Source organism: Schistocerca americana, chromosome 7, assembly GCF_021461395.2.
Source record: "Schistocerca americana isolate TAMUIC-IGC-003095 chromosome 7, iqSchAmer2.1, whole genome shotgun sequence".
Lineage (NCBI taxonomy): Eukaryota > Metazoa > Arthropoda > Insecta > Orthoptera > Acrididae > Schistocerca > Schistocerca americana.
Window position 1 is genome coordinate 175,593,508 of NC_060125.1, and position 18,286 is coordinate 175,611,793.

The 18,286-nt window shown below is 35.3% G+C and overlaps 1 protein-coding gene across 1 annotated transcript in view; it reads left to right on the forward strand.

Moving 5' to 3' along the window:
• LOC124622084 (epoxide hydrolase 4-like) overlaps window positions 1-17,137 on the forward strand; it is a 104,906-nt gene extending 87,769 nt beyond the window's left edge. The window contains exon 6 of the mRNA XM_047147660.1: window positions 16,735-17,137. Coding sequence (XP_047003616.1) covers window positions 16,735-17,021 — 287 coding nt within the window. The 3' untranslated portion in view covers window positions 17,022-17,137. The remainder of the gene's footprint in view (window positions 1-16,734) is intronic.
• Window positions 17,138-18,286: the final 1,149 nt, after the last annotated feature.

Sequence of the window (18,286 nt, forward strand, 5' to 3'; positions counted from 1 at the left end):
AATTTGTATAGGAGGAATGGTGTGCTATTCAGTCATGTATGGTGGCTTAAGAATAATGGTCTCAAATGATATCAACTGACAGGGACCAGACATGAGTGTCATAACTTGTCAGCGACAATTGGTTTCAAATCCAACAGGAACTGCTGCTGTCAGTGAATGAAGACTCACCTCAGTGAGTTTTTGATCAAACATTGCGAAGGGAACTCCACGCAGGTTTGGAGTGTGGTAACTTATGAAGTATCATTGATCATGAGACAGGCACATAAAGCTGCTCATATTCAGTGTATCAAATACAGAAACTGCACAGTAGCTGACTGGAAGTGTGTAGTGTGGTCCAAATAGTCACAATTTCCAGTGATGAAAACCTTTGAGTGTGCGACATCCCAGCAAGGTGTTTAATCTGCATGTGTTGAGTATGTAGCTTGCAAGACACAAATGAATTGAAGATATTAGCTGGCAGTGGTCAAGAGAGACCACATATATATAGCTCGCAGTCTTCCCAATTAAATTCAAATTTGTCTTCATCATGAAGTTCTGAACTGCTGCACTTGTAATTAAACTTTCTTCTTGGACTGTACCATAGCAGCTTCAGGGATTTGGTTACCACTGCAGTTCTACTGTTCCTGGTGTTTAATAAACCTCACCAATTTTCAACTTTATATGAAGGAGTAACATAGCCTTTTTCTTTTAATAACTATTTATATTGCATCCCAAGAAAGAATCTTTTATTTTATGACAATATTTGGTTACAGGGAACATTGCTCATATGTACAATGTGAGATCACACATAGATTAATGACATTTTTGGAGATACATGGCATCCATCTGTATAAGCAACATGTGCAAAACAGATGGAAAAACAACAATGTAGGGAAAGATGGACTGCTATTTACCATAAAGAAGACATGTTAAGCTGCAAACAGGCACACAGTCAAGCAACATCATGCACACGACCACCAGTTCCAGCAGCTCAGGCCTGAACGGCATTTTCTCCTACATTGTTGATATTCCTACATGGAGTTTCCATTGTTTAAACAGATGAAATAAAAATCACTCAAAGAGCTTTCTTTTCTTAATCAATTAACTACTATGTGTTTTCAACCATCTGACCATCATTCAGTGGCTAGATGAGTTACACATTGCTCTGCTGGAGTGATATATTACACCACATATCCACCTGCTCAGAGGAATGATGTTACCACCATTACATAAATGTAAATAATTATTCTGCAATACCTGCAGTTAACTCTTTTCCTTTCTATTACTACATCTTCCATACTGTTTATTATTGATTTTAAATGGAATTGAAAAATCTTATTTTCTTTTGTGATCCCAACATGGAGTGCTTCATACAGAAGCCACTTGAATATTGCTACTGATGTAAATCACTCTTAAATTCATTAAGTTTGGCAAAACCATAGAATATTTTAACAAAAAAGGAATCTGTTTGTTACTTCAACTATTCATATGTGTTAGCACAACTACCTATCATAGCCAATATAGACATGAGGCCCCTGTCAACCACAATAGTACAAGTTTATGTGCCAACTAGCTCCGCAGATAAGTTGAAAGAAACAGTGGTTGTTGATAGTTTCAGAGGTAGCATTAGGCAACAGATGACTAGAACAGGGGAAAGGAATACAGTAGAAGATGAATGAGTAACGTTGACAGATGAATAGTGATTGCAGCTGAGGATCAAACAGGTAAAAAGACAAGGCCTTGCAGAAGGCAAGGCCTTAGATAACACAAGAGATGTTGAATTTAATTGCTGAAAGGAGAAAATACGAAACTGAAGCAGATGAAGCAGACAAAAGGGAATACAAACATTTAAAAAATGAGATTGACCAGTGCAAAATGGTTCAGCTGGAATGGCTAGAGGACAAATGTAAGGGTTTAGAAGGATATTTCACTAGGGAAAAGACAGATAACACCTATAGGAAAATTAAAGAGGCCTTTGGAGATAGGAGAGCAGCTGTATGAATATCAGAAGCTCAGATGGAAAACCAATCTTAAGCAAAGAAGAGAAAGTTTAAAGGTGGAAGGAGTATGTAAAGGGTCTAACAAAGGATATGAAATTAAAGGAAATATTATAGAAAGGGAAGTAGATGAAGATGAGATGGGCAGTATGACACTGTGAGATGAATTTACTAGAGCTCTGAAAGTTCTAAGTTGAAACAAGACCCCGAGGGTAGATAATATTTCATCAGAACTACTGATAGCATTGGGAAAGCCATCTGTGACAAAACTCTTCCATTTGGTGTGCAAGATGTATGAGACAGGCAAAATACCCACACACTTCAAGAAGAATGCAGTAATTCCAATTCCAAAGAAAACAGTTGATGACAGCTGTGAAAATTACTGAACTATCAGTTCAATAAGTCATGGTTGCGAAATACTAACAAAAATTCTTTGTAGATGGATGGAAAAGCTGGTAGCAGCCAACCCTGGGGAAGATCAGTTTGTATTCTGAAGAAATGTAGGAACGTGTGAGGCAATAATCACCCTCAGACTTATCTTAGAAGATAGGTTAAAGAAAGAAAAACCTACATTAATAGTATATGTAAACTTCGAGAAAGCTTTCAACAATGCTGACTGTAATACTCTCTTTGAAATTCTGAAGGTTGTATGGGTAAAATACAGGAAGCAAAAGGGTATTTACAACTTCTACAGAAACCAGATTGCAGTAATAAGAGTCGAGGGGCATGGAAAGAAAGCAGTGGTTGAGAAGGGAGCGAGATGGGGTTATAGCCTATCTCTGATATTTTCAGTCTGTATGTACAATGAACAAGCAGTAAATGAAACCAAAGAAAAATTTGAAGTAGGAATTTAAGTTCAGGGAGAAGAAATAAAAACTTAGAGGTTTGCTGATGACATTGTAATTCTGTCAGATATAGCAAAGGACTTGGAAGATCGGTTGAATGGAATGGACAGTATCTTGAAAGGAAGATATAAGATGAACATCAACAACTGCGAAACAAGTGTAAAGAAATCTAGTTGAACAAAATCAGGTGATGCTAAGGGCATTATATTAAGAAACAGGCACTTAAAGTAGTAGATGAGTTTTGCTATTTGGACAGCAAAGTAACTGTTGATGGCCAAAGTAGAGAGGATATAAAATGTAGTCTGGCAATGGCAAGGAAAGCATTTCTGAAGAAGAGACATTTGTTAACACTGAATGTAAATTTAAGTGTTGGGAAGTCTTTTCTGAACGTATTTGCCTGAAGTGTAGCCATTTATGAAAGCGAAATGTGGACGATAAACAGTTCAGACAACTAAGAGAATAGAAACTTTCAAAATGTAGTGCTACACATGAGTGTTTAAGGTAGATGGGTTGTTCACATAACTAATGAGGAGATAAAGAATAGAATTGGAGAGACAAGAAATTTATGGCACAACTTGATCAAAAGAAGGATTGGTTGATAGGACACATTCTGAGAGGATGTAGACTGCTGTAGTTATTTGGAGCTTAAGAGGCTCGCACAGGATAGAGTGGCATGGAGAGCTGCATCAAATCAATGTTTGGACTTAAGACCACCACCACCACAACAACAACAACAAAAAAAACAACAAAAATAACAAAGAGAGTATTGGTTAGCCAGTTACACCTCCTGCGTAATCTTAAATTTCTTAAGTCTAGATAAATGAGCTTGAATACTTGTAATAGGTTAATCAATTAAAAATGATACAAAATTCCTTTTTACAACCCCATACCAATTATTGTTCATTCACAGTGGGTCGTTCATTGGGTACAATCATTATTATATAGTAAACATATAGCATTTCTATCCATATCATTTTTTCTCTCTTTAATACAGTACCATTTTTGTTACATTACTTTCTTAATACTAAACATAATCAACTTGTACTGTTTTGTACTAGCCTATTCTTTTAGGTTATGGCAATCCAGCAGATGGAATTACGTTTTGTGAACCTAGCAGCTTTTTAGTGTTGTATACTATCATCCGTTAATCCCTATTACTTTCACTCTTGGTCAGTATAGAAAAGTCAGACACTTGTCTCCTTATTCATCATTTAATAATCCAATATATCTATTTGACCACAACAATTCAGGTAGGTGCCTTTAATTTGGAGCTGGCCACAAAATTGTTAGTATTCTACATTTGTAGAAACTGTAACCATAAAACACTTCCCTCCTCAGAATGACTTCTTACACATTGTATTATCTTTCACACAGAAATGGCCCCTATATAAAGGGTGTTTGTTTTAACTTGGAAAAACTAAATATTTCAGTAAATACACATTGTACTGAGAAACTGTTCCAGATGAAAAGTTGATATTTTCAAGTGGGGGCATCTGTCAATGTGAATGGCCACCCCTTAACACCCCCCTCCCCCTCCTTCCAATGGTGGAATCAGGTTTTTATTTTAAAATGAGAACCTCTCATTTTTATTGCAGATTTGGATTCTATGCCAAAAATTACCTAGGATTTATCAACAACATTTTTTTTTTTCTCCATTCAAGATAGATTGCACTTTATTTGACAAAATTCAATTTTACACCTGAACAGTTGATAAAGACTTAATTTAGTTTTGCAAATTTGATTGCACAATACAACTTTTACGTTTAGTCATTTAGGTCTGCCATATAAGCTACATTTAATGCAATAAAGTTTTCTGTTCCTTTTGGGGTTGATTCCGGCGAGCCCTTAGACCATGACAATGCTTGATTTCAGTGAGTCCCATTGAATATCAATATCAGGGTGACTTATTTCATTGTGTTCTTTCATCCAACCACCATAACTCTTGCACTGATTACATCCCAATCTACTACAAACAGGAAAAAATTGTGACAGATAAAACCTAGGTATTTTTTAGCTTAGACTCTGAATCTGCAATGAAAATGGGGGTGGTTCCCATTTGAAAATAAAAAGCTTCTGTCGTGTGTAGAGGGTGGGTGTTTAGGCGGTAGCCTGTTTTAGTACAGACAGATATCCCTTTTTAAAATATTAATTTTTCATCTGGAACATTTTTTTTCATCTGATGTGTGCTTTTCAAGATATTTACCTGTTCCAACTTGAAACAAACACCCTGTATATTTCTCCATTTCTTCAGCTCAGGTGTAGATCAGCCTTCCTTCGTACACCTACCCCATACCTCACATATAAGGGTACAAAATCTTGGTTATGCATAAACACCTCTCTCCTCATGTATTTTGAGATGAACATCTTCCTATCTTATTATGAATCCATACCCAATTGTCTGGGTTTCTTTCTTTCTGTTTCCTTAATTCTCCTCCATACCCAGTTGTAACTAGTAATCTGTTTATCAGTACCCTATTTTTATTTGCCTGTATGAACATTCAGTTATTTATTAGGAATCTGTACTAAGTTATTCATTACTGATGCCAATTCTCCTTGCTATGGATGTTCCTGATACCTTTGGGCTTTAAGCTTGATGTTAGCAAGTCATCAAACATAATTTAAATTCAATACTTTTCACTCTTCCCATCTTCCCCACCTCAACATAGTGTTGGTAACATGTGCACAGCAATCTGTAGGATAAATATATTCAAATTATACAGTTGTTCTTCTTATGTATAGTCAACATTTTAATTGTCTTTCAAGTGTGTGGCAGATTGTTTAGAGATATCTTCATAGGTATGGATAAAATTAACTAGTTCTTCTTAATAATTTGTATTAATTGTAGTGTTTCAATTCTTTCTTCTTGTAAACATCTCTGTTTGTGAAATTGTAATCCTGAAAAATTTCTCCAAAGGAATAACATATTTTGATTGGAAACAAACACAAGGAAAAGAGATGGGTCGCTAGCAATGAGGACTATTGAATATGGAAAGATGGAGGATCAAACTGATTCCTGAAAGAAGGAAATAAGGAAAGAAATAAAAGATCAGGAATGTTGAGACCTAAGAAGGAAAATGACAGCCCCAAAGGCAGACACCCTTGCCAATCCCTCCCTGAATATCCTCTTTGGCAGGTGCATCACTAGTGGGTCAGAGGGTAGTATTTATTGGTCATTGACCCTACACGGTAGACACCACCAGCTGTGCCTCCACAGTCTCCAAAAAGTGGTCGTCAACACCCTGCTACTTGGGACCAATGTTGATCATGTGTTCACCAAAGAGATCTTTGTTTTTTTTAATGGAGTGCGCTAACTTCCTTTTACTGTTTACCTGGACATTTAATCATTATAATAAAAATATTATGGCACATGATATATTCATATATTCTAATAACTTTTCTTGTGCATATACATCACTGAATCAATACTGAAACTTTTCTCAGTACATTTCTTTATATGCAACTTTAATTCATCACAGATAACACAAGGATGACTGGATTATGTAAAAGGACCAAAAACACAATATTTGGTTTTAAATTCTCAATGTTCACATTAGCTACTACCTTGGAACGATTGTTGCTTAATTAGTTTTGCAAAGGTGTACTATTACTAATTGTGTGCAAGCAAAATACAAATTTCTGCTGTTGTCTCTTGGTTATTTTTGCTGAAAATCCTTGAGTATGGCCTGCTGGAAAAAAATCAATCTCTCAGTTGTAACTGAAGCTTCTGCTAGTATTTCATTGTTCCAGCATAATAAATAGGTAGGACAGTAGAAGGAAATAGAATAGAAAGCAGATAGAATAGTAAAAGAAGAATGATTGTTATACAGAAATCAAAATATGAAGGAATATAATTATCATCTTGGGCCTTGTAGGCATCGCTCTACAAAATTCACAAAGATTGTGAATCATCTGAGGATTTGTTTCTCTGTAATAAATCTTTTAATCAAATCTATGTTGTATAATCCTGTTTCTCTGTTGTCTGAGGGATCTATTAAGAACACTGCTTTTGGATGTGATATGTCTATCACCTTGCAAGGACTCTCATGTTTATGAAAAAATTTACTCATCTCTTTCCTTAGATTTGAGGTAGTGTAATAGGCCTTCATAAGTACCATGCTGCCCACCTCAGATCCTGGCCTTACTGCATTTTTCTTGTGCTTCTTTATTCATTGTTCCATCTTTTTAATTCCTTCTTTTCGTACAATTACTGAACATTATCACTGTCAAATTACTCCATCAGGCCCCTTAAACAACCTTAACAACCATTCTCTGATAGATCTTCTGCTTGATGCTACCATTAGAGAATGTCTGGTAAATAAATATAGTAGTTTAGTTAATAAATTTTGCAATTCCAGTATCATCTGAACCAAGTGATATTTTTACTTGACTCATGTGTACAACAGTGTTTTCCAATCTCTTTCTTTTCTGTGTTCCAGACAGGTTGGATTGAGGATGATTTTTGGAAATAGGAAGGTGTTTTACACCTTCCCATGCCAGAAATTATTTAAAACTTATAAACTGTGGACCATTATCAGTAAGCGGCCCCTAGTTTTCCCACATTTGCAATATATTCTCTTAAACGGTTAATTATAGTGGCCATGTTGACTAATTTAGTAAGATGTAAACTTAACGTGTTTTGACCAGTATCCATCTGCAACAAATACAGAAGATACTCCACTTTTACCTTTAGGTAGAGGTCCAAATAAATCTGCAGCTGTTAGATCATTTAAATCCATTGGATTTACCAGATATATTTTATAAGTTACAGCAATCTTATGTTCCATCACCTTTTGATATGTCATGTGTTCAGAAGATCCTTGTTACTTCCATATCTAAGTCCCGGAAATACTCGTTTTAAAATTTAATAATATGTTTAATACACTTTCTTATACCAAAATCCTTAGATCTTCTAGTTCTATATGAGAAATACACAATTTCCAATTGTTCAAATTCTCATTTACCCTCCAGAAAGAGTCTTCACATACCGGCTACTTGTTCTTTTTTTCTGACAATGTTCCTTGGTCCCAGGATGTGACAGTATCACTTAATTGTTCATCAGACTTAAATTCTTCTGTTTCTGTTTTAGTTAATAATTGTTCTTCATTATTAGTATAATTCATAGACATAAAGTTATCTCTAAAGATTACTCGAAGGACTCTTTTTTTTATTTTTTATTTTTTTATTTGCATCTAATGGTAATCAAGAAAGTGTGTCAGGTACTACATTAAGTGAGCCTTTAATGGAATTAATTCGCAACTTAAACATCAGCAACAACAGCAACATGTTATCAATCAACTATATTACAGCCTACTCTCTGTTAATAATGCTAAGGCTTTGTGACAAGATATTAACTTCACCAAAGTAGAAATTGAAGCTGCATGCAAGATTGTTTGACAAGTCTCAGTATCAGGGGTGGGAAAAAAATTGTATTTGGATCCTGTTGGCCACAAGATTCACCTCCTGATGTAACTGAAAGCTTTAGAGAAAGCCTTAATTTGCTAGTGCATAAGTTCCCCAGTCATACTGTAATCAACAGTGGACACTGCAATCATTCATCAATCAACTTGGAAAATTAGGTTTGTGAGTGGTGGGTGTGACATCCTGTAAAACATTACTAAATACCTTCCCTGAAAACTGTTCAGAACATATAGTTTGTAACTCCAATCATAATGGAAATATATTAGATCTAATGGCAACAAATAGACATGATCGCTTTGAGGATATTCACATCAAAACTGGTATTAGTGACCATGCAACGGTTGTGGCAACAAAATTGCCAAAGTACAAAGGACAACTACAAGAAGAAGAAAGATGTGTGTGTTCAGTAAACCAGATAGAAAAAGTAGTGTCATATCTCAATGAGGAAATATATGCTTTTAGCACAGGACAGTAGCATGTAGCAGAAATATGGATTGGGTTTAAAAGAACAGTTGACCATGACCTGGACAGACCTTGTTGCACGGTTCGTGATGGGGGGGGGGGGGGGGGGGGGGTGTACAGTCACTGTGAAGTAACCTCTAAAGAAACAGATACTACTGCATAAAAGGTGAAAAACAATGCATAGGACTACAGATAGAGAGATACTGGATGAAACACTTTTGGATGTCACGAGAGCAATTTACGAAGTCTTCAGTAGCTACTGTTGCAGAATATTGTCAAATGATCTTTCATGAAATCCAAAGAAATTCTGATTGTATGTAAAGGATGTTAGTGGCACCAGATTATGTTAGTGGCACCAGAGTTAGTGTTCAGTCATTCACAGACGTGCCAGGAACCGATATCAAGGGTTGCACCCTTGCTGTTAATGTTGGCTGGCTGGTGTGGCCGTGCGGTTCTAGGCGCTTCAGTCTGGAACCGCGTGACCGCTACGGTCGCAGGTTCGAATCCTGCTTCGGGCATGGATGTGTGTGATGTCCTTAGGTTAGTTAGGTTTAAATAGCTCTAAGTTCTGTGATGACCACAGATGTTAAGTCCCATGGTGCTCAGAGCCATTTGAACCATTTTTTGTTAATGTTGTATATTAATGACCTTGCGAACAATATCAATAGTACTCACAAACTTTTCGCAGGTTATACAATTATAATGAAGTAATTTCTGAACCAAGCTGCATAATTCATTCAGATCTTGATAAGATTTCAAAGTGGTGGAAAGACTGGCAACTTGCTTTAAGTGTTCAGAGATATAAAATTGTACATGTCACAAAGTGAAAAAATGTAGTATCCTTTGACGATAATGTCAATGTGTCACAGACGGAATAGGTCAGCTCATACAAATATGTGGACATAACACTTGGTAGGGTTGTGAAATGAAATCATTACACAGACCCGTCACAGGTAAAGGAAGTGGCAGGCTTTAGGTTACTGGTAGAATGCTGGAGAAATGAAATCCATCTACAAAGGAAATTGCTTACAGCTCACTCATTTAAGACATCCTAGAACTTATTCAAGTGTGTGGGACTTGTGCCAATAGGACTAACAGGGGATATTAAACATAGACACAGAGAAAGGCAGCACAAATGGTCACAGGTTTGTTTGACCTTGGAAGGATGTCAAAGAGATGTTGAAAGAGCTGAACAGACAGATTCTTGAAGATAGACATAAACTATAATGAGAATGCCGGCTATAAATTATGACTTATGAATATACTACAACCACCTACATATTACTTCTGTAGGAATTGCGAGGACAATATTAGATTAATTTCAGCATGTGTTGAAGCTTTAATACAATCATTTCTTCCCGCATTCCATACATGAATGTAATAGGAAAAAACCTTAATAAATTATTGGGGGGGTACAATGGAATATACCATCTTTCATGCACTTCATAACTTCAACGTCCTTAATCCTAGGATGACCTAAAATTTTTGGATTAAGAGTGCTGGTTTAATATTATTAAAAACTTCAATGTTTTCTTTATCCCAAATCCACTTAGATCTTTGCTCTGTAAACTCAATAAGTGTGGATTGTTCATTGCTTGACTGTTTATAAACCATCAGTAAAAAGCGGCTAGTCCTAGAAGGAAATGTAATTATTTTACGTTTCTCAATTCAGAGCATTCTTTTGCAACTACTATTATGTCCAGATCAAGTTGTATCCGGTTTATCCTCACAGTATGGCCCAGAAACATTAATTCTTGTGTCCCAAAATGTTACTTAGATAGCTTAATTGTTATTCTTTTTGCTTTCTGAAAGTTCATGTCGGTAGTTCACTCTGGTCTTTCCAACTATTAGAAACTAGTAATAGGTCATATATGAACATTATTAGTTCTTGTATTAACTCACTACCCAAATATTTGTCTCAAACATAAATGGAAATAGCTACAGATACGTTCAACCCAAAAGACAGTACTTTAACCTGATATGATTTACCTTCAAATAAGAATGCTGTGTAATGTCTTGACTATGTATGAAATAGTGCTTCACAATATCCAACTGTTAACTCCATCAAACTTAATGTTTGTGCATCTAGAACTAATTGAACAGCTCCTCATGGCTTTTTAACTACCTATAATGTGTTAGTATAATCAGTTAAGCTATTTTCAGTAATATTTTTATTGATCATCTTATGTATCTCTTCCTTTACTGCAGGCCAGAGACTCCTTGGTATTAGGCAAGGTGAACAAAACAAAAGGTTTATCTTCCTTTACCTATACCTTAACATGTGTATCTTAACAATGCCTTGTTTGTTGAAGAACATTCCCTTGTATGTTAATAAAATACCTTGTAATTGTATCTTCTGTTCCATACTTAATATACTACAGTCTTGTGGTTTTAATTTTACACTCCCCAATAACTCTTGTCCTGCTTGGTTCTTTTCCTCCAGTGTGATGATATTAGCCATAAAGACCAAATAATCATGTGTTTCCAATAGTTGTTCTTGCTTAAAAGTTACTGAATTATTTTAAAAGACATGCTGTCAACTATTCTCTCCTTTCCATAATATTATATTCCTGGTAAAGTCTAGTGACACTTCACTGCCAAGTAACCACTGTAAACCTAGAACTACCTCAAGTTTAGATTAGCGACTAATGACAATGTTTGATAAAAACACAATGTTATCAAATGTGATAGGTAGCCTCATTTCGTCCTTCATTTGTTTCCCTTTACTGCTTGTTATGCCCACAACATAAATTGCATTTGCAGGTAGTATTGTACACAAATGTTTGTTTCTGATTGTTATCATTAACCCTTTTAGTGCCAAATACGATCTGATCGTGATCCAGATTTTCGGCGAAAAATGCCAGTAACGATCTGATCGTGATGCCTTTCTCATTCGCTAGGAAATACTAACAACTTTGCCTTCAAGCGCGGAAAAAATGAATGAGAAAGGCATCACGATCAGATCGTTACTGGCATTTTTCGCCGAAAATCTGGATCACGATCAGATCGTATTTGGCACTAAAAGGGTTAAGTCCCATGATATTAAAGATATTTTGCTATCACAATCTAAATGAATCTCCAATTTTGTTCCAAAAATGTTTTAGACACTGTTGCTGTTAATTGTTCTTTTTCATCTTTACTACTCCCCTAGACATTGGATGAGTGATAGTTACTAATTTTTCCCATTAACAACCTACTGTGAAGTTGTTACTTCCTGTTGCCTGTCCTTGCTCTGGAATGTTTCTTTTCCAATGATTGGTGCAAGCATCTCATCAAATGGTGCATATTATTTTTCTGACTGGAAAAAAAAAAAAATATCTCAGGGTGTTCCTCAAGGTTCCATGTTAGGGCCAGTCCTATTTCTCTTCTATTTTAATGACTTACAATTAAATATCAGCTCCCCATCGGTTCTAGTTGAAGATCATGATTTGGAAAAAATTCCCAAATTTGTGATTAGTACACTCAGTACCTTAGAAACTTGATTCAGCTAAGTGGGTTGAATCTAAACATAACTAAGACTCACATGATGCAGTTCTAAACCAGACAGACAAAATGTGAGCAGATTAAGATTGTACACAACGTCCAAGATATAGAAGAAGTTGACTCAGTCAAATTATTAGGTTCAAATGTAGATAAAAATTTGAGCTGGCAGGCACACATTGAAAAAATACCTAGCAAACAAATGGAGCACCTTTACATTCGCAGTGCAAATATTATCAACTGCAGCTGACATGGACACATGAAAAGTAGCATATACAAGCTACTTTGAATCCATTATTAGGTACGGTATTGTTTTTTGGGGTAACTCGACAAACATACAGCGGATACTACAAACACAGGGGGGGGGGATTCGAAATATGTACACTGCAAATCCCAAAGAACCAAGTCAACCATTATTCAGAAAACTCTGCCAGTCTTATACATATATGAGATTATTGTATTTTTGTACACCAGACATGAATTATTTGAGGGAAACCATTTTGGCCATTCACACGATACTAGAAACAAAGAAAATTTTATGGTCCCCACCCACTACCTGAGACTGTATACCCAGGAACCTCAATACTTGGGAACGAAACAATGGAAATGAACAAATGGTTTAGAATGATGAGGAAAGTGTCTAATCCCTCTGTGAAAGTCAATAGTTCATTTACTCTTGACCAACCACAATACCATATCTCTTTTGTCACGTGCTACAGCAATCTACGAACCAACACTTTTTTTCTGAATAGCTCTTTGGAGGGTATCAGTAATTTTTCTGCTTCCTTGACTTCAACTGCAGTTTTCTTTAGGCGTGTATTCTTTCTTTGAGAATGTTGTTTTTTCACTCATTGTATCCATTTTCATCAAAGATTTGGTTAGTTATTCTGTCATTATTCATCCTACCTATGTGCCCACAGGCAGGTTTTCAGGACAGCAAAAAAATGAGGAGCTGGAAGAAAGGAAAATTCACACAGAATTTAAATCTCCTTTGTCTCACTATATCTGTTAGCTTTTCAATTTTCAGTCACAGTTCTGTATTAGATCTTAATCTGTATTCTGACTCACTGCTGCTTTTTGGTCCTAGTATCATTCTTAGAATTCCTCTTTCAGTTTTTTCTAATTTTTTTGAGCACTCCCTTCATAGCCAGATTAAGAGATTCTGTTGCATACAGTGTTTCTGGTCTGACCACTGTTTCATAATGTTTCAGTTTTGTGATCCAGTATAATGGTTTTTTAGCGTAGATGTTTCTTGTTATTTGAAAGGCCCTCTCCATTTTATGTATTCTAATATATATTGCTGTCTCTTCCTTTATGTTGTTTGATATCCATAACAGACTACTACAGCTATTGTATTGTTATTTACTTTAAGCTTTTGAGACACTACTGATATTTGTGGTTAACTGTTTTTTTCAGACGATATTTTTGTTTCACTTTTTCTGTATGATGTAGTTCTGTGATATATCATCTGTAAATGCTAGACAGTCAACAGAGATTTTTTTTGTCCTACTTCCTAATTGTATACCCTTAATATTTATGGCCGTCCTCAATTCTCTATTTTCTTTAATGCACTGTTAAAAAGTAGGGGTGAAAGCCCATCGCCATGTTTTACTCCAGATTTTATTTCAAAAGTTTCCAACAATCTCCCATAAATTTTACTTTTGATGTTGGGTTGGTTAAAGTTGCTTTAGTCCAATCTTTTTTCAAATTTAGAGTAGTGTATTTCTATCAATAAAAGTGTACACCTTTTTAAAATCTACAAATGCTATCAATATTTAAACTAACTGATACTTTTAGTAAATGACTCCCATTCATAGCATCACCTAACTATTTAAATCTTAGATGTCATTCATTATACGTCTTATAGCTAACCCCAACTATTATTGTAATATCTAAGGTCTAGTTACTCAAGCAGTAGCTTTTCCTGACTTCTTGATGACCAATACTTCTTTTTAAATTTATCTTGAAAGTCACTCCAGGAAGAGAATTTTTCCAGATGAGCTGTTCCCCTTTTAAATAATCAAGGATAATGTCAATGTTCTTGAAGTTATCCCAACAGTTATGCAAGGATTTAGAAAGTACACTCAAAATGTAATTACGATTAACACTCTCTTCTGGTGTAAAGTTAGGAAACTGTGTGGATAGATTGATTATGCTTTCTATGTGCAATTCCATACTGTTAAAGTGGAAATCCATAATTATGATTAAGTCTCTTTTTACTAACTTTGTCCTTCTTTTTAGCAAATTCATCCTGGATCTTTTGTAACTCCACCTCCATTCTATCTGTCTCAGCTAATGAATAAGTTGTACTGAGAGATGATTCAGTCTTTTCTTGTACTTTTTGTTCCTTTAAACCCCCAATGTGCTGCTCCACAGTTAAGAGACTGGAACCTGATACTGTAGTCACATCAGAATCTTTATTCTGCTGTAGTACATTTTAATTATAGTGTCTGAGATTTATTTATTTATTCTTTGCCCATGGACTCCAGCTGACAATCCAGCTGAGAGTATTGGGTGTGTCATACAATAGGCTATTAACATCAGACTTGATTTCATTACATATAAATGAAACAAATAATTAAACAGAAATAGTCTATAAGCATACAAAGGTATTACATGTTTCACATTATATATACACACAAATGCAAACAACATACAGAAATAATACTTTTTAAAGGTACATTTCAGTAATGATATAACATATTCAAACACCATCTTAGCATTCACTCAAACTGTGTATACATTTCTCTGTAACATATAGTTTCAAATGATTTTTAAAACATTTTAGGTCTGTTTCTTTTTTAATGATTTTGGGGAGTTTATTAAAAAACTTTTGCTTGCTTCTTCAGGGGCAGTTATAGACAGCTTTAGATTTCTGTTTCTCATGTAGTAATTTTCATTTCCTCTTGTACCGTGTTTGTGTACATCTTTATTTAGAAGGTGTTTATCGTTTGACCTTACCGCCATTATGCTTTGGTAAATGTACAGTGAATATACTGTCATAATATTATAGTGTACAAAAGCCACCATTCTCGGTGACCAAGTACTGTACTTCGTTTTGCATCTTCATGATGAGTACACTATGGACTCTCCATCTCCCAATATGACACCATAATGCTGCATGCATAAATTCTTGGTTTGATAAACACTCAGGCACACTATCACACCACGACCGTGCCACTAAACCAAGTGATCTTAATCCCATATAAAATAACTGCGACATTTGGAGGAGTGGGTGATAGCAGCCAATGTCACAGCAATATGGTAGGTCTACTTGATATAATCAGACCAGAAAGACCATCATCTGACACAAAACACACACATTTTTAAAAAAAAAATAAGTCTCTGGTTGCTTGCCAGATTGTGGCCTCTACAGCCAGAGACTGTGGTCAAATGGTCATTATTCCATACTGGATTTTCCATTGTTTGAAACTTAAGTACTCTCTTCATTAGTGAATAAAGGTCATTATCAAGGAAAGTGCCGATTTTACATGGTATTAGTGTGATATGCCTTGGCGGCTAGTGGGGGGCTAATTTTCTTTGGTAAACTTATTTTTGTGTCTTATATTTATATTGTATAAATCAGTTTAAATCAAAATTATGTTCGTTATTAGTCCATTAGGGATTAAGGTGTTGCTAAGCAAGCTCAAGAATTTGAGATGTTTAAGGGGCCTGTGCAGCCTGTGTAGTTATACATTTAACTCATTGCACACATTTCTTACATTTGCTGAATAAATACTTACATACTGGGATTGTTCCATAAGATGATTCCATAGCACAACAGGGGGTATAAATATTTATAATTTGCTGTCACTCTTTACTTAATGTTACAATGAGTGATACTTTAAGAACAAAATCTTCCAAATTAACTGACTGAACAACAAGGAATTTACATACAGCGTTGCATTCCATTTCATTTAATGTATGACCATTAATCTCCATTATTGATAGCAACAGGTCAGTTTACCTTGACTGTCTATTAATTGCAGAATATGATAGCTTCCCAAATATAATTTTCTCATGAAAACAACTGAATTACCTGGCATGAATACAATATTACTATGACAGATTAATTTTTCATGATTAGTTCTATTAGGTATTTGTCAGGTAATAAATGGTATTGTCTGTAGGAAATCCTTTCCCAAAATTATACTAATAAGTACTTTAAAATGGAAGTCCTTGAAATAAAACAGCAAATTTGTGCAATTAAGTCAGAACAGAATGAAATAAAGGGTGTATTTAAGTGTACAAAGTCAAGGGAACTCCAGAGGAAGAGATTAATGAATGTGTTTCTAAAAATCAAACATGTGATGTGTAATTGTGTGCAGGCATGTGAACGAAACCATAACCCCTGTTGTGACTGATAAACTTCTTCATTTCTATTGCAAACTTTAATATTTGATTAGCATGAAGACTTTTGTGACTTTTTGTTAGTTAAATGTTGTTGGCACACTTTTATATTCGTTATTAGAACTCAAGAACTTCTTGATCTTGTTGTCTTAACAGTACTAAAAGCTTTAAAATTATTATTAATTTTATGATTATCATTACAGGTGGTTTCACAGCTCCGATAAACTATTACAGAGCATCAATGCAGAAGAGAACTACCAGTGAACCGCAACCAAAACGAGCGGAACCAAGATTTGATCTTCCTGTTGGACTATTTCTATTTGCAGAAAATGACAGGTACTTGGAAGGAGAATCATTACTAAAAACTGCAAAGTCATGGATTCCAAATCTGAAGACTCAAATTGTCAGTGGAGGAAACCACTTTGTCCAGCAGTCAGTACCAACACAACTCAATCATGTTATGAGGGAGTTCTTGAAAAGTTCCTCTTGAACTAATTGGAAAAATACTTTTAAGTTTGAGACAAGTGATTTATATTACATGAGAATATGTTGTATTCAGCTTGTTATTTTTGTAAAAAAATAAAAATTCTTGGTTGTTGCAGTACATACAGTGTCTTGTCTGTTTGTACTTATGGATGCCAACTGTTCCACGTTCTTCTCCCCTTTCTCTGTTATGTTACCTTAAGATGAAGTTGGTTAATAAAGTGCACATTTTGTACTCCTAAGTAATAGATGAAACAAACAATAAGAAAAGATATTTGGAGAAAGAAAGAGAGTTACATATTAATGGTATAGCTGTGGCAACAAAAAATGGACCCTGTTAATGCTTTTGCTGCTGTAGGCCTCTGTACATGCCCTGCCACACTGTTTGCCAGATGCTGTGGACATATATAAGTGAGCTGCTTTGGTTATCCTACTGTGTTCTGGAGGTCTGTATACATCTTGAGTTGCTGACCTCATTGCTGCAGACAAGTGAATAAAAAAGTTTTGAGTATTTACCATACAATATATGTGCCCTATTGTGTGCCTTATTGTGCTCAGCAGAAACTCAGCCCTAATATCATACATCGGAACCCTTGTAGTCTTAAAAACAATCAGTCTTGTAGGGTGACACGTCCATCAAGCGTTCAACAATTCAAACTCACATTCAAATTAATTCAGCAGAACTTTCAAAGTCTTAGCAATAAGCACAATGAGTTGGATACCACTGCAGCAATTGATAACCCTGATGTTTTATTTATGAGCTCATCTGTGTACCAGCGTGTAAGCCACTCTCCATGATCTTTTGCTCTGCCTTCAGTAGAAAAGAGAAACATGGTGGTGTGGTAGCTATCTTTGCAGCCAGCAGTAGTAATTATAATGTAATAGATGCAAGTGCTTTCACCATTGATGGTGTAATAGAACTAGCAGCAGTTAATTACAAGTGGAGGAAAGAGAACTTAATTATTATAGGCCTATACAGACCTCCATCTGGTAGCCTAGGTATTTTCTTTGATGTTCTTAATGACCTGCTTATTGACATTGACAGTAAACACTGCAATAAAAGTGGCTGGGTTAACATAATACTAACTGGAGATATAAACATTGACTTGCTGTCCAATGACTCTATATCTAAAAAACTAATGCTACTAGCTCAATTTAACTTAACGTTTCTGATAAATGAGGCCACTAGAGAGGTCAATAGTATAAAATCATGCATTGAAAACATTATAACTAATATGTCCCACTTTACATGCAGTGCATCAGTTCTGAAAC